The sequence below is a fragment of the Phlebotomus papatasi genome, chromosome 1 (assembly GCF_024763615.1).
Source record: "Phlebotomus papatasi isolate M1 chromosome 1, Ppap_2.1, whole genome shotgun sequence".
In the NCBI taxonomy this organism is placed as follows: domain Eukaryota; kingdom Metazoa; phylum Arthropoda; class Insecta; order Diptera; family Psychodidae; genus Phlebotomus; species Phlebotomus papatasi.
Window position 1 is genome coordinate 75,961,770 of NC_077222.1, and position 18,947 is coordinate 75,980,716.

At 34.4% G+C, this 18,947-nt stretch overlaps 2 protein-coding genes across 6 annotated transcripts in view; both read left to right on the forward strand.

Annotated features, from left to right (window-relative positions):
* The first annotated feature begins 4,273 nt into the window (after positions 1 to 4,273).
* LOC129803401 (eukaryotic translation initiation factor 3 subunit D) lies at positions 4,274 to 11,297 on the forward strand. Of its 2 annotated transcripts, none has more exons than XM_055849911.1 (4): positions 4,274 to 4,687; positions 4,803 to 4,950; positions 4,999 to 5,644; positions 10,453 to 11,297. In XM_055849911.1, exons 1-4 carry the CDS (start codon positions 4,492 to 4,494, stop codon positions 11,149 to 11,151), a joined length of 1,689 nt encoding a protein of 562 aa, XP_055705886.1. In that variant the 5' UTR covers positions 4,274 to 4,491; the 3' UTR covers positions 11,152 to 11,297. The 2 variants fall into 2 exon arrangements, with proteins under 2 accessions (XP_055705886.1, XP_055705897.1); XM_055849922.1 differs by having other exon boundaries at positions 4,357 to 4,687; positions 5,011 to 5,644.
* Positions 11,298 to 11,466: 169 nt separating this feature from the next.
* LOC129803206 (rho GTPase-activating protein 39) overlaps positions 11,467 to 18,947 on the forward strand; it is a 39,857-nt gene continuing 32,376 nt past the window's right edge. For 2 of the 4 annotated variants that reach the window (XM_055849630.1, XM_055849647.1), the window contains exons 1-3: positions 11,467 to 11,597; positions 11,985 to 12,075; positions 16,743 to 16,967. In XM_055849630.1, the coding sequence (XP_055705605.1) occupies positions 11,584 to 11,597; positions 11,985 to 12,075; positions 16,743 to 16,967 (330 nt within the window). In that variant the 5' untranslated portion in view covers positions 11,467 to 11,583. The remainder of the gene's footprint in view (positions 11,598 to 11,984; positions 12,076 to 16,742; positions 16,968 to 18,947) is intronic. The other 2 variants (XM_055849638.1, XM_055849658.1) reach the window with 1 other exon arrangement.

The following is an 18,947-nucleotide window of genomic DNA, read 5'->3' on the forward strand; positions in this document are numbered from 1 at the left end:
ATTCCTGGTCTTTTCTCCTTTCTCATCTAAAACAATAAGAAAATCTCTCCAAAAAAATCATATTTCCGGGGTTTCCTATTGAAGCATTTGCAGACACTTTAGAAAACCCTTTTTGCTCACGAAATAGGTAATTATTTTATTTGAAAACTTCACGTACCGTTAACAATAAAGATTAGCACTTAATTTAACTAAAATTAGCCAGAAATATGACATAAATGTTAAACAAAATGAATAAACAGCAGTCACTTTATTATGTTTTTTATTGATTTTGATCGATGAAAAATTCGATGGTGAAAATGTACACTTTTAATTTTTCTGAGAAATTAACAAATTAAAATTTGTGAATATGAATGGATTTTCGCTTTATTTGGAGCAAAATTAACTAAATAATGAAACTATGGTATAGAAAATATCTAAATATAATAATTTAGTACTATATTTATCATGAAAACAATGACGTTTCCATTTGGAGTAGCGAAAAGTTTCCATTTGGAGCAGTTTTTGAATTACAGTAGACTCTCTCAAATTCGGGCATATGGGACCGAAATGTCAGCCGAATTGGACAGAAATTCGGGCGACAAACTTTTTGAAATGCAACGATTTTTTATTCATATGCATATAGATATTGAGTTTACACACTCATATATAACATAAATTGCATGAAAATCCCTCAATAATGCAAAATCACAACAAAACTAAGACAAACCACGCCAAATTTGAGCATATTTGATTCATTTTATAATCATAATCAAACTTGAAAAATGACAACAACTTTTTTAAAATGTAACCGCTGCCCGAATTAAAAAGTATCCCGATCTTAAAAGAGCCGAATTTGCGAGAGTCTACTGTAGCTTAATTTACCCTATACGAAAATATTGTTCAATCATTCTTAATAACGGTTTTTTTTTCAAGGCCATAGGTTAGAAAGGCTCTAAAGTCTAAAGAGTTCATTTCCAAACCGAATGGCATCATGTTTGGGTTAGTTGAAAAGGTCTTGGAATTTCTGATAAGACTGAAACGGTTCCAATGGGTTATGTACCTGTAATACACCGATTTATAACCGATAAGTAATTTTCATCAGAAAATCAATTGTATTACTCCCTAAGCTATTTTGGACAATCTTTTGAATGATTCAATCTGCGAAATTACTTTTAAGGTATAGCGTCTAAGTCATGAGTCCGAGCAATCCGCAAAGCTGGGACGCTTTGCCATCTCTTTTTTGTATAAAAATTAAATTAAAAATCTTAATGTACCTGTAATTTGTCGTTTTAACCCGAATATTTTCCCGGCAAATCTTTTTCTAATTTCTCAAAGATATTAAAGCTTCAACAAGAATTACCAAATCTTCATAGAAAGTGAGATGGTGGAAGGTGGAATCATTTATTGCCAATTTTAGAACGCATTATCTAAAAAGTTTTGCACCTTCTAATCAAATTAAATAAAATTTTGATTGAACATACTTTGAATTGAAGCTTTGTCAGGTTTTTGCTTGAATTTGTCTTAGAAAACCTCCTGACTAAAGAACATAATTTTACATTTTGTACTATCTGAGAATTATTTCTGTAAGTAAAAATTTTACCACATTAAACATTAAGCCACTTAAAAACCATTCTAATTTTAAGCAAATTTCTATGTTTTTAATATTCATCAGCTTTGAGTATTTCCCATTCCTCAAAAATTATATTATACTCGAATTTATCCTAATGAGTCCCCATTTTCTTCTTCTGTCGTTCTGGCCTCTCTTGAATATCTTCAATTGTTAGTCTTTACTGGTCCTACAAGCTGAACGATTTTGTATGTATTTGAGATAAACATTAAAGCTGTAATTTATCCTGGAGGGAGATACTTCAATTAAATTCAGTTTAATTAATACTTAATACTCTTAAAAGCATAGACGACAAACAAAACACACTGGAGAATGGAGAAACTTCTATGTTATTTCAGACAGCTATTTAGTATTTACTGTATTTGTTAATAAAAAAAATATGTATATTGAAAATACTCTCTCCGAGATTCAAAAGAGAAGTCCAAAGAATAAAAGAAAAAAATTGCCAAGAATTACCAAAAAAAAGTGAAAAATATATCTCAAATTAGATCGGTTCAGTTTTTTAGTTTTCCTATGATACTATTCTTTCATTTCCATTTGCAAAAAAAAACTAAATAATTGCCAGCTTCGACAAAAAAATTATATACAAAGCTCGTGCAAGGAAGATCTTTATTTTCTTTTTTTATGCATGTTTTTTTTCCAAAAACTGTCTTTATGGCTCCGTCAGACCTTTTAGATCAGGAAAATTTAATTACAGTGCCCGCTTTGTAATCCGGATGATTGGAAGACAATATGACAGATGTCCGCTTCGTAATCCGGATATTTTTTTTGAATTAGTAATAAAACTTTTAAAAAAGATTAAAAAGACATAATTAGTGAATTCTATGCTATTATACTTCATTTATTAAACAAAAACTTCACAAGAAAATTCATTTTCATTGGTGAACAGACATGCATACATAACCTCAAAATTATTTTATATGTAACCGTCGATAACTCGTCCGATTTACGTCGATCCGGATTAGGAAGTGGGCACTGTAATTCGAAATTGGAATCTCTTTCTTTATGCCTCCGGCACACCTTTTAGATCAGGAAATTTTCATGAAGTCGAAATTCGAAGCCCTTTCTTTCTCACATTCTTTGCATATGTCTATCTCATTCTCTTGCACTCTTCTTCTTCTTCTTTTAAACATCACACCAAATTCAATTTCGATCAATCGAATTTGGTATGAGAAAGAATGAGATAGTCATATACAAAACATGTGAGAAAGAAAGGGATGCGAATTTCGTCTTCATGAAATTTTCCTGGTCTAAAAGGTGTGCCGGAGCCATTATCATACGTTTTGCATATGTCACTCTCATTCTTTCGCCCTCTACATCTTCTTTTAAACATCACAACAAATTCAATTTAGCTCAATCTAATTTGGAGTGCAAAAGAATGAGATAGACATACGCAAAACATGTGAGAAAGAAAGGTATGCGAATTTCAACTTCATGAAATTTTCGTAATCTAAAAGGTGAATAAGATCTTAAATTTTGAAACCGAAATTTATGGAAATGGGTTTAACTCTTTCGCGTCATTAGGGTCATATATGACCCGGCGAAAAACAATTTTTTTGACTATTAACTTTACATTAATTGAAATCTATTTGTTTATGCACGACATCATAATAGAAGGATGTAAGATTCTTGGCTAATTTTCTCAAGACTCTAGATATTCAGGAAAAGAATTATTCAAATATTGATCTCATGATCAAAAATCACTAATTTCGAACTTTGTGAAATGACTTTTCTTTTTCAAAATTTTTTATATTAATTTATTTAACACAAAATAGAATATCCAAAGATTGTATATTGCATATTTTGATATAATAAACTACTCTCAATTTTCCAGAAAAGCGCGTAGAATTTCCCGGTCATATATGACCCTGTTGTCGGCAAGGGTAACAGTGTTTTTATCCCAAACCTATAGCGAAATGTAGTTGGGACTTTGTTTTTCTTTGTGAAATGCAGGTGGGACATCTTGCTCCTGAACATTTCATCTTATATCTGATGAATTATAACATATTTTGCAATATTTTAGAGTATTCTGCAAGCGTCTCATATTGTGCAATTGTATTGTGTGTGAATAAATATGTGGATATAAGTTTATTTTTGCCTAAACCACTCAAAATACTGTGACAGTGACTGTTCAAGGGATTACCAGGAAGATTCCTTGAACACCAGGAGAACAGTGTTCATCAAGACAATCCAGTTTGCCATGGTTTTGGCCAAATTAATAACTTCAAGCAAAAAAAAACTCTTAAAAAGCCCGTGATATAGATTTTGAAAATGGTATGTACACTTCCCTTGAGGACAATAGGGTCATATATGACCCGGGGTTTTTCCGAGTTTTCACGCAATGGAAATTTTTTTTCCTCTCTGAACTATTATATTTGATCATAAAGCATTAGAAAAAACTCAATTTTACATAAATTCATCTGCTGAATAAAAGTGTGACGCGAAAGAGTTAATTGGTTTTAATTTTATAGCGATTAATTTAATAGCTGGGTTGTTCTATATTTTTGCTAAAACGTTGCCTTTTTTAGCTAACTGTGCTCGTTGGGAATATAAATTTCTCATTCAAAATTATATATTTAAAAAAAAAGTCAAAATAGAAATTTCAATTAATTTCGGTTGCCATTTCAATTTGAAATTTCCACCTAATAAAAAATCTAGATAGCCAGCAGAGAAACAAATCGACAATTCTAGTGAAAGGGTAAGAAATCTCCTATGAAATTCCGTTTCAGCTTTTTTATAGGGTACGGTCTTCCGGAAATTTTTCCGATTTCGTGTCACGTCACAAGTTGGTGAAAGGTGGAATATTTTCTTTTAGCTAAATTGCTGAAAATATTGCACAGAAATAGCTGGAAATTGCGTGAAATTGAAGAGTGAATTTTGTGAATATGAGTGAATCTGAAAATTCGACATCCGCCTATGCGGAGTTTGTGAAGCCGCAACTTCAGTACAACGAAGACGGCTGGGGCCCATGTGAGAAAATTGACTTCAGAGACATGCCCTATCAGCCTTTCAGCAAGAGTGACCGTCTGGGGAAGATCAGTGATTGGACAGGAACTGCTACTGTGGACAAAAAGTTCCCAAGTAAGAGATTTTGTGTTGTTTTTGGGCTAGCCCGGGTAGCCGAATGTGGGCTATGTCATAACCTCAAAATCATATTCCGGAACATTTTTTTATGGAATTCTGTGGCCCTTTGCAGATAAATATGCGAGTCAGTTTGGAACGGGCAGTCAGTATGCATACTATCATGATGAGGATGAGACTACGTTCCATCTGGTGGACACGGCTCGTGTGCAGAAGCTTCCGTACCAGCGTGGCCGCTTCCGTGGCAACATGAGGAATCTGAGGTGAGTAGAGAGTTTTTCTGTGCAGATAATCACCTCTAACTGGTCAAGATATCCATTCAGGGGTCGTGGGGGCCGTGGCGGTGGCCAGGGTGGCCTCCAATCGCTTGGGAAGAGTGTCAAGATGAGGGATCAGCGTCGTGGAACAACAGGTAGGAAATGGGGAGTTCGTGGGCCACCGCCAAAGATCCGTGATGCTTCGGTGACTGTACGTCCAGACTGGCTCACCATCGAAGAAATGGACTTTCCACGTTTGGCCAAGCTATCGCTTCCGGGCGTTAAGGAGGGCGAGGATATTATGTGCTGCGGAACTCTCGAGTACTACGACAAGTCCTATGATCGCATCAATGTGAAGAGCGAGAAGCCACTGCAGCGTGTTGATCGTATCTTCCACACGGTAACCACCACTGATGACCCAATCATCCGTTCCCTCAGTAAGTCCGTGGGCAATGTGTATGCCACGGATTCGATTCTGGCCACAATCATGTGCTGCACTCGCTCCAACTACTCCTGGGACATTGTCATTGACAAGATCCAGGACAAACTCTTCATGGATAAGCGCGACAATACTGAGTTCGATTTACTAACGGTAAATGAGACTAGCGTGGAACCACCGCAGGACGATGGTAACTCCCTCAATTCGCCTCGAAATCTCGCCATTGAGGCCACTTTCATCAATCACAACTTCAGTCAGCAGGTTAGTTCCTTACAAATTTGTACCAATAATTAAAAGATTCCTAAAATTTATTACTCGAAAGTTCTTTCAAAGAGGTCGGATATTAATTAATTGACCTAAAATAAAAAATGAAGAAAAAATCAATCATTTTAGGCACCACATCTCATACATTTTTTAAAGAATTTTGCAAAATTATTTTTCTAACAATTTTTTTTACGTCTTTGATACCGGTGACAGCCAAAATCCTGAATGTTCAAAATCCTTAACCCTTTACGGACAAGAAGGTCAAAATCGAGGGTCAGAAAAAATCATTTTTCCTCATTTTTTAGAACAAAATACAGCTTTAGAAAGCCGTAGGAAAAATTTCATTTTTGGGTCACGGGTGATCCAATCGTCCTTAAAGGTTAAATGGATGAAATTATATGGAGGAAAATGTTTAGAATAATTTCCCAAGACACAGAAGATTTCCCTTTGCCTCCAGCAAAAGCAGGTGCAATCGTGAGAGTAGCTATGACACTTTTAAGAATTCGGGATTTTGGCTTTCAGTATTTTGACGTTTTGTATTTTGGCTTTCGGGTCGGGATTTTGACCGGGACCCCTTTGGTACATAACCAACTTGAGCCGATTTATAAATCACCTAAAAGATTCCCCAAAATATCTTAAAAGTACCACAATTTTCGATTAACCCTTTAAAGGACGATTGGGACACCGGTGTCCCATAAAAAAAAAATTTTTTCCTGACTACCTAAAGTTATTTTTTTCTTATGTCTGTACATAATTGAAATGTAGAAGGTTGAAGGAATCTAGAATATTTTTTGCAAGTCTCTAGCTATTTGCAATGGAGTAAATATTTAAGCTCAAAAATTGCGAATTTTTAAATTTTCAAATTCATAATTGATTTTATTTATTTTTTATACTTTTAATTTTTTTTAAGCAAAATCCTTTTTACAATAAAAACTACAATTCTCATAAGTAAAATTTTTCATTAAAGCGAAAAATATTATTAATTGGTATTGTCAGAAAAATTACTTAAGTTTTTGGGCTATTTTTGTCCCTATAGTTCATAGAAGCACAAAATACACCGAATTAGACTCTGTTGGACTTTCCAAAGTTAAATGTAAGACTTATCATTGATTATTTTTCTCAGTTTAATTTTTATTGTTGATTTTCAGTCCGTAAAAAGTGTCTCGTCGTTAAAGGGTTAAAAACAACCGGTTCATCTGTTTCTTTTTAATGTAAAACCGATTCGAACCGGTTCTTTTAGACTTGTCAGAAGTTCGTTCCACGTTTTCAATATTTTTAAAGTTTCCATAATTGGTTGAGAAATACGGCTCCCTTTCCTAAGCCATTTATCTGTTGTCTTTGAAAACCCAAAAATATGACCCAAGGCTCTTTTTCGCAAACTCAAGGAGAAAGCGTCAGGTTTATGAGCCCTAGCATCCCGCAAAATATTTTTCCAGTTCGTATCTTTTTGTTTCCGGGTTCACAAATGAGAAGCAATAATACAGCTTAATTTCGTATAACTATTAGCGATTCAGAATCTTTCGAGATCAGTTTCAGACTTGTTAAGGATTCCAAAACCTTTCTAAGAAACTCAAATCGCCTGAGAAATATGCTCTCTAGGTCACTTTAGAGTCTTCAAATTTTTACTATGAAAAACTATTATTAGGAATAAGTCAAGGCTATTTCCGTATACGGACGAAATATTCGCCTAAACAAAATCTGAAACATTACCAAAATTGAAAAAAAAAACAATTATGCATGTTCCAGATAGTCCAATAAACATGGTTTCGGAGAAATGGGCCCGATAGGCGTGAACGTATGAAGATTTCCGTATTTATGGAAATGTTTATAGAAGATTTCGCTTTTTCTAAAAAAAAAAAATCGCGCTTTTAAGACCTCTACACTCTACACACTTAGGAGCAATTTCTTTAAAAAAAATGCCTTTTTAAAGAAAATTTCCTTATCAAGCAGAAATTTCAGAATTTAAAAAAAAAGCAATTTTATCGAAAATTCCTTCTAAGTGTTTAGACACCATTAGGAAAGTTTACGAATTTCTAGAATTCTTTTCACATTTAAAACCGATGTTTTCATATTTCTGCACTCAAAAAATTCCTTAATTTTTTTTTTCAAAATTATTTGAAATAATTTTTGATGAAATCAGCTCCAATATTGTGTAGACATCTTAAAGGTCTCTACACATTGGGAGCAATTTTCGTTAAAAAAATACTTTTTTTTGAAGGAATTCGTCTGCACTACTCTAGGTGGAAAAATTCAAAAAATTGTCGAAAATGCTATTTTCGTCAATAATTGCATTTTTTGCATACCAAATTTTAACGTTTTAAAAAGGCAATTTTTGACGAAAATGGCTTTTTATCATTTTCCAGAGGCCGAATTTGAAGACAAATTTTTGGACAAATTTGTAGAGGCCTTTCTGGCCTTTACAACTATTTATGTCTATATTGAAGCAAATAGAGGAAACTGGGGTAACACCAAACACTTTTGAAAGATGCGATTTTGACTGAATTTCCTAAGAAAACTGTGAATTTTAGAAAAATGTTGCTTACCCCATGCTATAGTCTTAGGTATAGGCTGCATATTAATGTATACAAGGATGATGTGAAGCACTTCAATTTTCCGTAATACCACCAAACATTTAATTAATTAAACGTAATATCACCATGCATTTTTCGCTTTTTTACAACTACCCGGGGTACCACCAAACACTTTCTGGGGCACCAAAAAACACCTGTCTTTCTCACCCATTGAAGTTATTTTGGGCATTCACCACAACTCTTAATTATAACCCACGCAAATGTAGGAAAAACTGTCAAATATGAACATAAATTTCTCTAGTGTGTAGAGGCCATAAGAGAGTTTCACATTTCTATTAGATATCAGTTAGCTTATCATGAATTATTGCTAATTACAAAATAATTATGTGTAAGTCTCTTAAGAAAATAAAAGAAAATTCACATTATTTGAAAGTATGAACTTTCGAAGGGAGAGTACTTTCCCCTACTATCTCACCGCCCCAGTCTCCTCTAATGACAAAATTTCCTCAGTTTTCGCATTTTTCCTGCGTTTGTTAAATACTTTTATACGTTTCTAGAAACATTTCCGTGTTGGAATGCCATATGCTCTGGCAATGCCATATGACAAATTGAGTTCGAATCTTAGGAGAGCTTTTTCGAAAATGCGATTCTGTAGCCGTGACATTGTCATTTCAGCTCATGTGGCATTGTCAGAAGTCATATATTTGAGATTTCTGGCAATTCAAATTACAATGAATTTTGTTAAACAAATCAACAAAGGCGTACTGTATTTTCATAAAACCATCAAGGAATTTCATTAAAAAATCAATGAATTGCATTTTCGAACTCATATGATATGGCATAAAAAGCTCGATTGATATTGTCATTTTTCGAACTCACACGTGACAATGTCACGAAAATTACAGTATTCCCTTACTCTTTCCGTACAGAAGTAGATTTTGAAAAATTCGAAAGTCTATTTGAAGATCCAAAAAAGAGACTTTCTTACTTCTTGATAATTGCGCAAGGTGGATGAGGTACATCCTGTTCGAATTTCGAAGTGCTCAAGTGTCAAAATGTGACGGTCTTCACATTGTTGTGAGGAAAAAAGTAGAACAACGACGGTTGCTGTTCTTGTCCTATTACTTAATTACTCCATAATCACTGAGTAACCCTTTTGCCAGCTTTTTAGTGTGATATTTGATAAATTTTCCCCATCTTGTTCGAAAATTTACTATGAAAATTCGAAATTGAATTTGAATTCTTCGAACATCAACGACTTTTTGTGCAAATAGAGTTCCATTTACCTTTCATCCAAGACACTATTGGAGAATCAAAATCTACTTGTGATCGGGCTCACTGGAGACTTTTTTCTGCTAAATGATTTGCATTTCTATAATAAGATGCCCTTCGTAATTCTACCTGAATATATTGCAAACACTTCCAAAGGAATTCTCTGTAGAGGAATTCTGTAACGATATGACAATGTCTTATGACAAATTTTCTTGTAAAATCGGGGAACATGAGAATATTAAAGCGAATTGGTAAGGCAAGGAGCTCCATGAAGCTCTTTAGTAATTGATATGAATCTGATTTTCGATTATTCTTTTTTTATTATTTAATTAATTAATTGAATAATTTGTCATATGACATTGTCATACTGTTACAGAATTCCTCTCCTTTTTACCCGGCTTTTCAAGAATAACCCTCTAACGGGTAAGACCGCCTGCATGCGATCTTCACAAAAATCACATTTTCAGCGACAATAAAGGTTTTATTTATTTAAAAGTGCTATAGTGTCCTCGGTAATAGTCTTATAAACATCTCTTGAAAGTTTGAACTCATTTTCACTCTTCGTTTTGTTGCTATTCCCTGTTTTGTGTGACAGGTCAGAGAAAAAGCAACAAAAAATATTTGTGCAAAAAAACTCATTTCCAATTTCCAAAAAAAAACCGATTTAAAGTTATCTGACTAAAATAAATTAATTTTTACTGAAAGATATGTCATTCTACTTTGTATATTTTATTTAAAAAATTTGAAAAAACTAAAAATGTGAATTTTAGAAGCAAAAAGAGTTTTAAAAAATTTTTATATTTTCTCACCTAGCGCCTAAACTGAAAAAGATAATGAAGAATGGATGGTTTTTTCGGTTTTTTCGACTTTATTGGATCATAGAAAACATTGTTTTAGAACTTTTTTTTGCATATTAAAGAAAACACCGTTAGAGGGTTAAATGACTTTTAAAGAAAATCCACGATCCCAAACCTTGCTATAAATTGAAAATATCTTCCGCAGGTGCTGAAGAGTGGCCCGACTGAGAATAAATTCAAGTTCCCAGAGCCGAATCCGTTCATTGGGGATGAGGAAGAGGGTGAAGTGGCCAGCGTGGCCTACAGATACCGCAAGTGGGATTTGCACAATGGAGTGGTTCTTGTTGCTCGCTGTGAGCACGATGCTGTGGTGAATATGCCAAGTGGGGATCATCAATTCCTCACGGTGAAGGCTCTCAATGAGTGGGACTCGAAGCTGGCCAATGGTGTTGAATGGCGTCAGAAGCTGGATACACAGCGTGGTGGTGTTCTGGCCAATGAACTGCGCAACAATGCATGCAAACTGGCCAAATGGACGGTTCAGGCTCTTTTGGGTGGATCGGATCAGATTAAATTTGGCTATGTGTCCCGAGCTCACGTGAAGGATTCTTCGCGTCATGTGATCCTGGGTACTCAACAGTTTAGGCCAAATGAATTTGCTACGCAAATCAATTTGAGCATGGACAATGCCTGGGGTATACTCAGGTGCATTATTGATTTGTTGATGAAGCAGAAGGATGGCAAGTATTTGATCATGAAGGATCCCAATAAGCCCATGATTCGTCTCTATGATATCCCTGAGAATACCTTTGAGACAGATGGATCGGAGGAGTCTGGAGATGAGGGAGAGACTTTCCAGCCACTTTATACTTACAGTGGAGGAGATGGGAATAAGAAGAATTAGGAAGTTCTACCCGAATTGATTAGCTATCTCTACTTTTTTGCAAGAATATTTTCCAGGGAGCAGTCCCTTAGATATTGGTTTAAATTTTTAAATAATAATTGTGTATTACTTCTGTGGAATAAAGTGAATAATCCCAAACCGAAAAATCTATTTTTTTTCCTGATAGCATGCAGAATTCTCAGAACATCCAGAACACGAGGCAGAAACGTTATCATTTGCTTGGAAAACCTTTCAAGTGCAAAATGTTGTACCGCAAACGAAAATACTTCGCGACAACATTCACGTAAGATATCGGTATGCAGTGGGACATGAAGCATTTGCAACCGGGATGGTGTGTGTCAGTCGAAAAGTCATTTTTACGTGAAAATTTATGATGTAGGTTTTAGTGAAAATATTTATTTATTCCCAGCACCAACAGCATCTAGATGGAATATGTCGTCGGAAAGGTATTTGGGGAATGTTGGGATGTTTCTGGGATGTGCAAAATTGTGTGGGAAGTGCATTTTTGCGTGTGCATCAAATGGCATATAAAATCGATATTTCCGTGAGTGCTCGCGCTCCTCCCGTTCCGATTTTTCATGGTCCCCATCGAAAAGTTGGTTTTTTTCAATCCGGAGATCATATTCAGGCATGCTATGTCATGTTCCTGGTACAGGGAATACCTACAAGACGGTGTGTGATTACTTTGGGTGTGTCAGTGCCATCGAAATGGGGAGATTTTCCATATGGACCTGTGAATGGGGAGGAATGCATTTTGGGAGATGGGAAAAATTCCTGGCTATTTTTAGAGCTTTTCCACTCACAGTCTGCATCATTTTCTCGCCCTGTTGCAGGATCGAATGGGTCGAGATCATAGAGCCGCGTACAAAGGAGCACATGTACGCAAATCTCACGACTGGAGAATGCGTCTGGGATCCACCTGAGGTAAGCAAAGAATGGCATTGCCACAGAAGTGCGCTTCTATAGGGACCACCCTTGATCCCACACAAATTATACGAATCATTCAAATATCCACGCATTATTGTTTAAGCTCAGTAATTAATCTCTCCACTCTGGTGTTCATCACAGACCGCAGATCGTTGTTACGCATCTGTGAGTATAAATTAGTGATGTCGCAGCACCAGAAAAATGCCTAGACGCCTGAGAGATCATCATCAATTGATGGCATTTCAAAAATGAGGCTTTTGGAGTTCTTTTTGAGCTCCAGCGGTTTGAATTTGCGAGAGAAATTGAGCAAGAGTCACGCAGATGGTTAGCAAATGCCATCCGGAAGCATTCTGGGAAATAGAGTGGGAGTAGGGCAACTGTACTATTAATTGTTCGAAGGTTCTCTAGATAATTTGCAGATAATAAACTTGAGAGAATTTTATAAATACCTCTAATAAGCTGATTTTATCTCAAGAAGAGGAAATGAAAGCTTAATAAGATTTCCCTTTTATACATCCTTTTTATCGAATAAGGAACAAAGTTATCATCTGAATATAAAACAATCAAAAACTGATTTTTCTACAAATGCTTAATAAAAACGTTCTCCTGTTAATTTTTTTTTACTAGAATTGGCCTAATTTTATTCCTTTGGCGTGAAAAATCCATGCAAGTATTCAAATATTTTAGTTGACTCCAATTTCTTGATTTTCTTTGATAGATTCTTTTCTCAAACGGTAATTAGACATAAAACTTATCAGTTAATATGGTTTTCTTTAAAGTTTACAGTTAATTAAAATCTACAAAGAGTTTTCTTCCTAATATTGATAAGATAACAAAGATTACTGAAAGCTTTTCTTTTGATATCCTCTATAATATTATTAATAGAGAAAAGTACGCTATGGATTTCACACAGCTCTTTTCTGAAAATTTGAGGCAATAAACTAGCTTTTATAATGTAATATTGGGCCAAATTCACTTATAACATATCGAAAAAAATGAATTGTGCGAAGGATAAATCGTCCGAAGGGAGCGCGCTTTTCCCTATATAGGGTAAAATGATGTAATTTGGAACCATTTACAATTTGGGACATTTGAGATTTTCTCACTGTTTTAGAGATTCAAAAGGCAGAAAAGCTGTTCCTTTCCTTCTTAATCGGTTTTTCATTTATTTCGCGGTCTTTATTTTACTCATCTGAAACAATAAGAAAATGTCAAATATGCCAAATTGTAAATGGTTCCAAATTACCTCATTTTACCGTATTATTTGTTAAAAAAAATTATACACATAATTTTTTGTAATTATTTTGGCAGATTTAGTGTAACAATATTATTATATTTACAATTATTTTGGCTTTGATCAAACTAATAATTTTCTGCACTCAATAATTTTGATTTAATGGTGAACCTGATCTACAAGAAATTTTGAGGGAGATCGGGGAAGAATTAAACAGTGTGATGTTATAGTTTTCCTTATGGCATCTACACACTCTACAAGCATTTTTCTTCCGTTAAATATTACCTTTTTTTTAAAGGGGTGACAAAGCGTCCCTGGCTTTGCGAAATGCTCGAACTCGTGACTTAGATGCTATACCTCAAAAGTACTTTCGCATCATTTACCGTTCACCGGTACTTAACAGATTTGAATTGATTCAAAAATCACTCAATAGATTCCATAAAATAGTTTTAAGAGTAATAAAAATTATATTCTAACAAAAATTAATTATCGGTAAATAACTCGTTCATTACCGATTCACAACCGATTTGAACCGACTTATGACCAGCGCACAATAACTTTTGTTTGTAGACATGTTTTCAAAATTTCCTATGAGAATGAGCGAGATGACTAGATCTAGATCTCATTCACTCTCATTGAAATTTCAAAAACATGTTTAATAAACAAAACTTATTGTGCGTTGGGCATTATAAATCACTCAAAATATTTCTCAAAATACACAGGAGTAATTTAATTGAATTTCGTATAAAAATTATTTATCGGTTATGAACCGATTCAAAACCGATTGGAACCGCTTCAGTTTGTCGGAAATTCCAAGACCTTTCCAACGAACCCAAACATGACCTCATTCGCTTGATAAATGCACTCTCTAGTGTCTTTAACCTTTGACCTTGAAAAACCGTTATTAGGAATGATTCAACGGTATTTTCGTCTAAGGACGAAATGTCCGTCTGGATCATCTCTAAAACATATCCAAAAATGAAAAATATCGCACGACGCGTTTTCGAGCAATCTCAAAAAACATGGTTTTAGAGAGGAAGGGGAAGGGTGGGGGGAAGGAGGGGCATGCTAACGTTCCTTGGGTCGACTTATGGGGGGGACGAAGGTCCCAAGTCGCTATCTCTTACCGTTTGGCTTCTAGAGCTGATGACAGCCGGACGGACAGACGGACAAACAGCGTGACGACATTTCTCAGGAAACGTCTGAAACGTGAAGATTTGTTGAAAAATTTGTGGAAATTTTGGGGGGTGAAAAAATCAAGGGATTATATACAGTGGCAGCCAAAATAATAGAATCAGCTCCGCAAAGACCACTATTTTACCTTTAGCATTTTTGTTTATTCCAATTCGTTGAAATAATTTTTATATAGAAATGTTTAATTATTACCTTACGTCAAAAAAATATTGCTTTGGGCGCTAGAGGTCTCTATTTTTCACAGAATATGTACATCAATAATGAAATTTAGTTTGAACAACACAACATGACCACTTTCATTTAAAGTAAAGAATGTGGTCTATAAATCGAATACAGTAGACTCGCTAATTCGGCTCTTTTAAGATCGGGCTACTTTTTAATTCGGGCAGCGGTTACATTTGAAAAAAGTTTGTTGTCATTTTTCAAGTTTGATTATGATTATCAAATGAATCAAATATGCTCAAATTTGACATGGTTTGTCTTAGTTTTGACGTGATTTTGCATTATTGAGGGATTTTCATGCAATTTACGTTACATATGAGTGTATAAGCTCAATATCTATATGCACATGAATAAAAACTCGTTGCATTTCAAAAAGTTTGTCGCCCGAATTTCTGTCTAGTTCGGCTGACATTTCGGCCCCATATGCCCGAATTTGAGAGAGTCTACTGTAAGTTTAAATAGAGCCATATTTCTTAAAAACCGTAAATGACAGTTTTCTAATTTTTTTGGGCGAACTAAATTTCATTATTGACGTATTCTGTGTAAAATAGAGACCTCTAGCGGCCAAAACAACCCTTATTCTACATTTCTAATACAGTGCCCGCTTTCTAATCCGGATGATTGGGAGACAATATGACAGATGTCCGCTTCGTAATCCGGATGAATTTTTTGAATTTGTTCAACGTCTCGAAAATATAATACAAGGTTTTTATTGTAGTTTTAAAAAGTTTTAAAAAATGTAGTTTTTAAGAATTGTAGTTTTTTTTTGTAAGTTTTAAAAAAGCTTAAAAAGACATAATTAGAGAATTCTATGCTATTATACTTCATTTATTAAACAAAAACTTCACAAGAAAATTCGTTTTCATTTGGTGAACAGACTTGCATACATAACCTCAAAATGATTTTATATGTAACCGTCGATAGCTCGTCTGGATTACGCCGACCCGGATTAGAGAGCAGGCACTGTAATTTGAAGATTTCAACTTCAGAATTATATCAACAATTTGGGAAAAATACAAAAGTTAAAAAATATGAGCTTTGCAAAGTGATTCTATTATTTTGGCCGCCACTGTATACTGCTCTGTCTGTGGAGTTCGAGCAGTAAAAAACTGAAGTTTCTGCCTAAAAATGATATTTAGGAGTAATTTTCTTAAAAAAAAAAATTTTTCAAAAGATTGTTTAAATTTTAGAGAACTTGCTGAATGATAATAAGTACTCGGGAGCGAATCCACTTTAGGTCGCTAGAAATTTTCTGACACTAAAGCAGTTCGGCAACGTTTCAGTTTCACTGTACATAAATCCGCAGGGGATGAGACTAAAACAAAATAGACACAGGAGGTTATTTCTCGAAGACATTTAGCCTGTAAAATTTGGCAGTAAAAACTAAATTATCCCAAACTGTCATAGACTGATGACCTACAATCATCGATTAGAGGACCTTTGCATAAATTTCCTTTACCTAATTACATACTATCAAATTTTACAAGCTAGATATTATCGAGGGTCAGTCTGAGTCTTATTAGGCTCAAACAACCTCAACCTTTGCAAGGAAATAAATAATAATGCAAATGCAGAATCAAAAAAGCATAATTTACAATAGAATCTCCCTTTGGGGTGGGAGCTGGTGAAAAACTAGGTTACAAGTGCTAGGGAAAGCGCCGTGACCAGGAAAACGGTTCATCGTGACCGCTTGCAAAATATTCTGAGCCTTGGAATACAGTCTGGCGTGACGATGGAATTGTAGTGAGTTCGTGTTGAAACATGAGGCAAAAATGCTGAAGAAGCGCGCGAGAGAGAAATTCCCAAACAGCTGCTCCAGCGGATTAATTAATTCATTTATAGCGTGTTGAGTTTTTTTTTCATCTTTCATCTGCAAACGCATATTAATTGTGTCATTTAATGCGTTTCATTCTGTGCTTCTTTGTTTACATTACACTCTGTTGAAGACGTTTAAAATGTGGAATATCAGCCGGCTGATAATCTTCTATTACATATTGCTCCTTCTGTTTTCCAGGGTGTCAATATAAAACGAACAAATGACTCTCAGTGGTGGGAGCTCTTTGATACCAACACCCATCGCTTCTACTACTACAATGTGGCTTCGCAGACTACTGTTTGGCACCGACCGGTGGATTGTGACATCATCCCACTGGCAAAGTTGCAGACCCTAAAGCAGAATACGGAGAGGAAGGATGAATCCACGCAGACATCCCACGGGAAGGTGAATAGCAGTGCTATCGTAAGAAATTCATCATCATTCCTAACGTGATTCTATCTGGTTGAGACAAGAAATAAAATTTAAAAAAAAAATAATAATCATCCCAGATAAATTCACAAATCTCAAAATTTTTGCACAAGTAATCAAAAGTCTTCAGAATGTCTTATCTCTCTGACTGATAAATAATGTCAAAAACGCTTCTTTACTGGATACTGTGAAAACAATAATTTCAATTGTTATTAATGAACCCAGTATATTTCAAGACCTTCTTCCCTATGAGATAATTTTCCTTGTATATAAGAAACTTGGTGGTTTGTCTGAATGGAAAATAGAACATTCATTGCTTTCCAATATCATTTCATTTTTTATGTTTTTTTGAAAAGCAAATAAACAATTTTATGATGTTTCTGCCTCAGGCATTCAACGTGGTGAATTTGCAGAAAATTCACAAATTGAAATTCAAGACTGTGGTTTTCGCAGAATACTAGTTTAAAAGATGCATTCTGTTTTCATAGAGTTGCTTTAAAATAAATTCATTTTTTTATAATTATGTTTGCAGCGCTAATGAGCTTTTAAGAAAAATTGAATAGGTTTTGTTCATGTTTTGAAAATAATTTTTGTACACTTGATTTGGTAGGGGAAGGCTTTGAGGTTTCGTACACATTTTAACTTCGAATACTTTATATTTTTTCATATTTCTTTAATCAATCTGACCTATCTATGGCAATATTTTTTATTAACTAGTCTAACACTGAAAGAAATCCGAAAAAGTTAAAATAACATTCCGGAAATGTTAATTTTACCCTGCAGTATTGATCCAAAATCGGTGTAAATATTACCCTTTTTAGGTGTGTTATGGGTTAAAGTTACCCTTTTTTCATGTTGATTTTGCCCTTAAACAGGTGTAAAATTAACATTAAAAATGTTGATATATTTTTACGACTAAAAAGTGTTAAAGTTATGCGTAAAAAAAGTTAATCGTAGCCTCTTTTTTTCTCAGTGAAGGGTCTTGACAGACCTGAGGATTAGCCGAAGGATGGCTTAGCGTAATTATATTCGAAATAATGGTTAGACATGATTTCCATCATTTTCCACTAAGTCGTCTCTCGGCATAACCCTTTAACGACGAGACATTTTTGACGGACCGAAAATCAACAATGAAAATTAAACCGATAAACAAAATTTGTGAAACGTTTTACATCTAACTTTGGAAAATTCAACAGAGTCGGATTCGGTGCATTTTTTACCTCTACGTGCAATAGGGACAAAAATAGCCCAAAACTTTATATAATTTTTCTATCAATAACAATGATTAATAGTAATCAGTCTATTGAAAAATATTACGTGTGATTAATGTAGTTTTTATTCCCAAAAGGGTTTTGCTTAAAAAAAAATTAGAAGTATAAAAAATAATTAAAATCATTTTTCAATATGAGAACTTAAAAATTCGCCATTTTTAAGCTTAAATATTTAGTATATAGCAAATAGCTGGAGAGTTGTAAAAAATATCCTAGATTCCTTCAACCTTCTACATTTTAATTACGTACAAACATAAGGAAAAAATAACTTAAGGTAGTCAGCAAAAATTATTTTCTCTATGGATCACGGTGACGCATAATCGTCCTTAAATGGTTAAGTCATAGGGTTAAGTGTGCCAAATTTCGGCATAGTTACATATAAACACCGAAGTCCTGAGTTTAAAATGCAATATTTTTAATTCATATTGATATTTTTTGTTACTTCCTTTTCGAGAGGGTTATGTGGAATCTTGAAAACTAGTTTATCATCTTTGTTTTCTGTAAATCACTTCCTAAAATATTGAAAAATTAATAATAATATGGACATTGCTTTGGGTAGTATTCCGGCCACTTTGAGTCAAATATCGGCCACCTTTTTTCTGACCACCTTTTGTGACGGAACGGATAGAAAATTTCAAATCTCAAATTTACGCGCAGATTCCCGTAGCAATTTGCCCTTCTTGAACTCTTCCAAGGCCTTTTC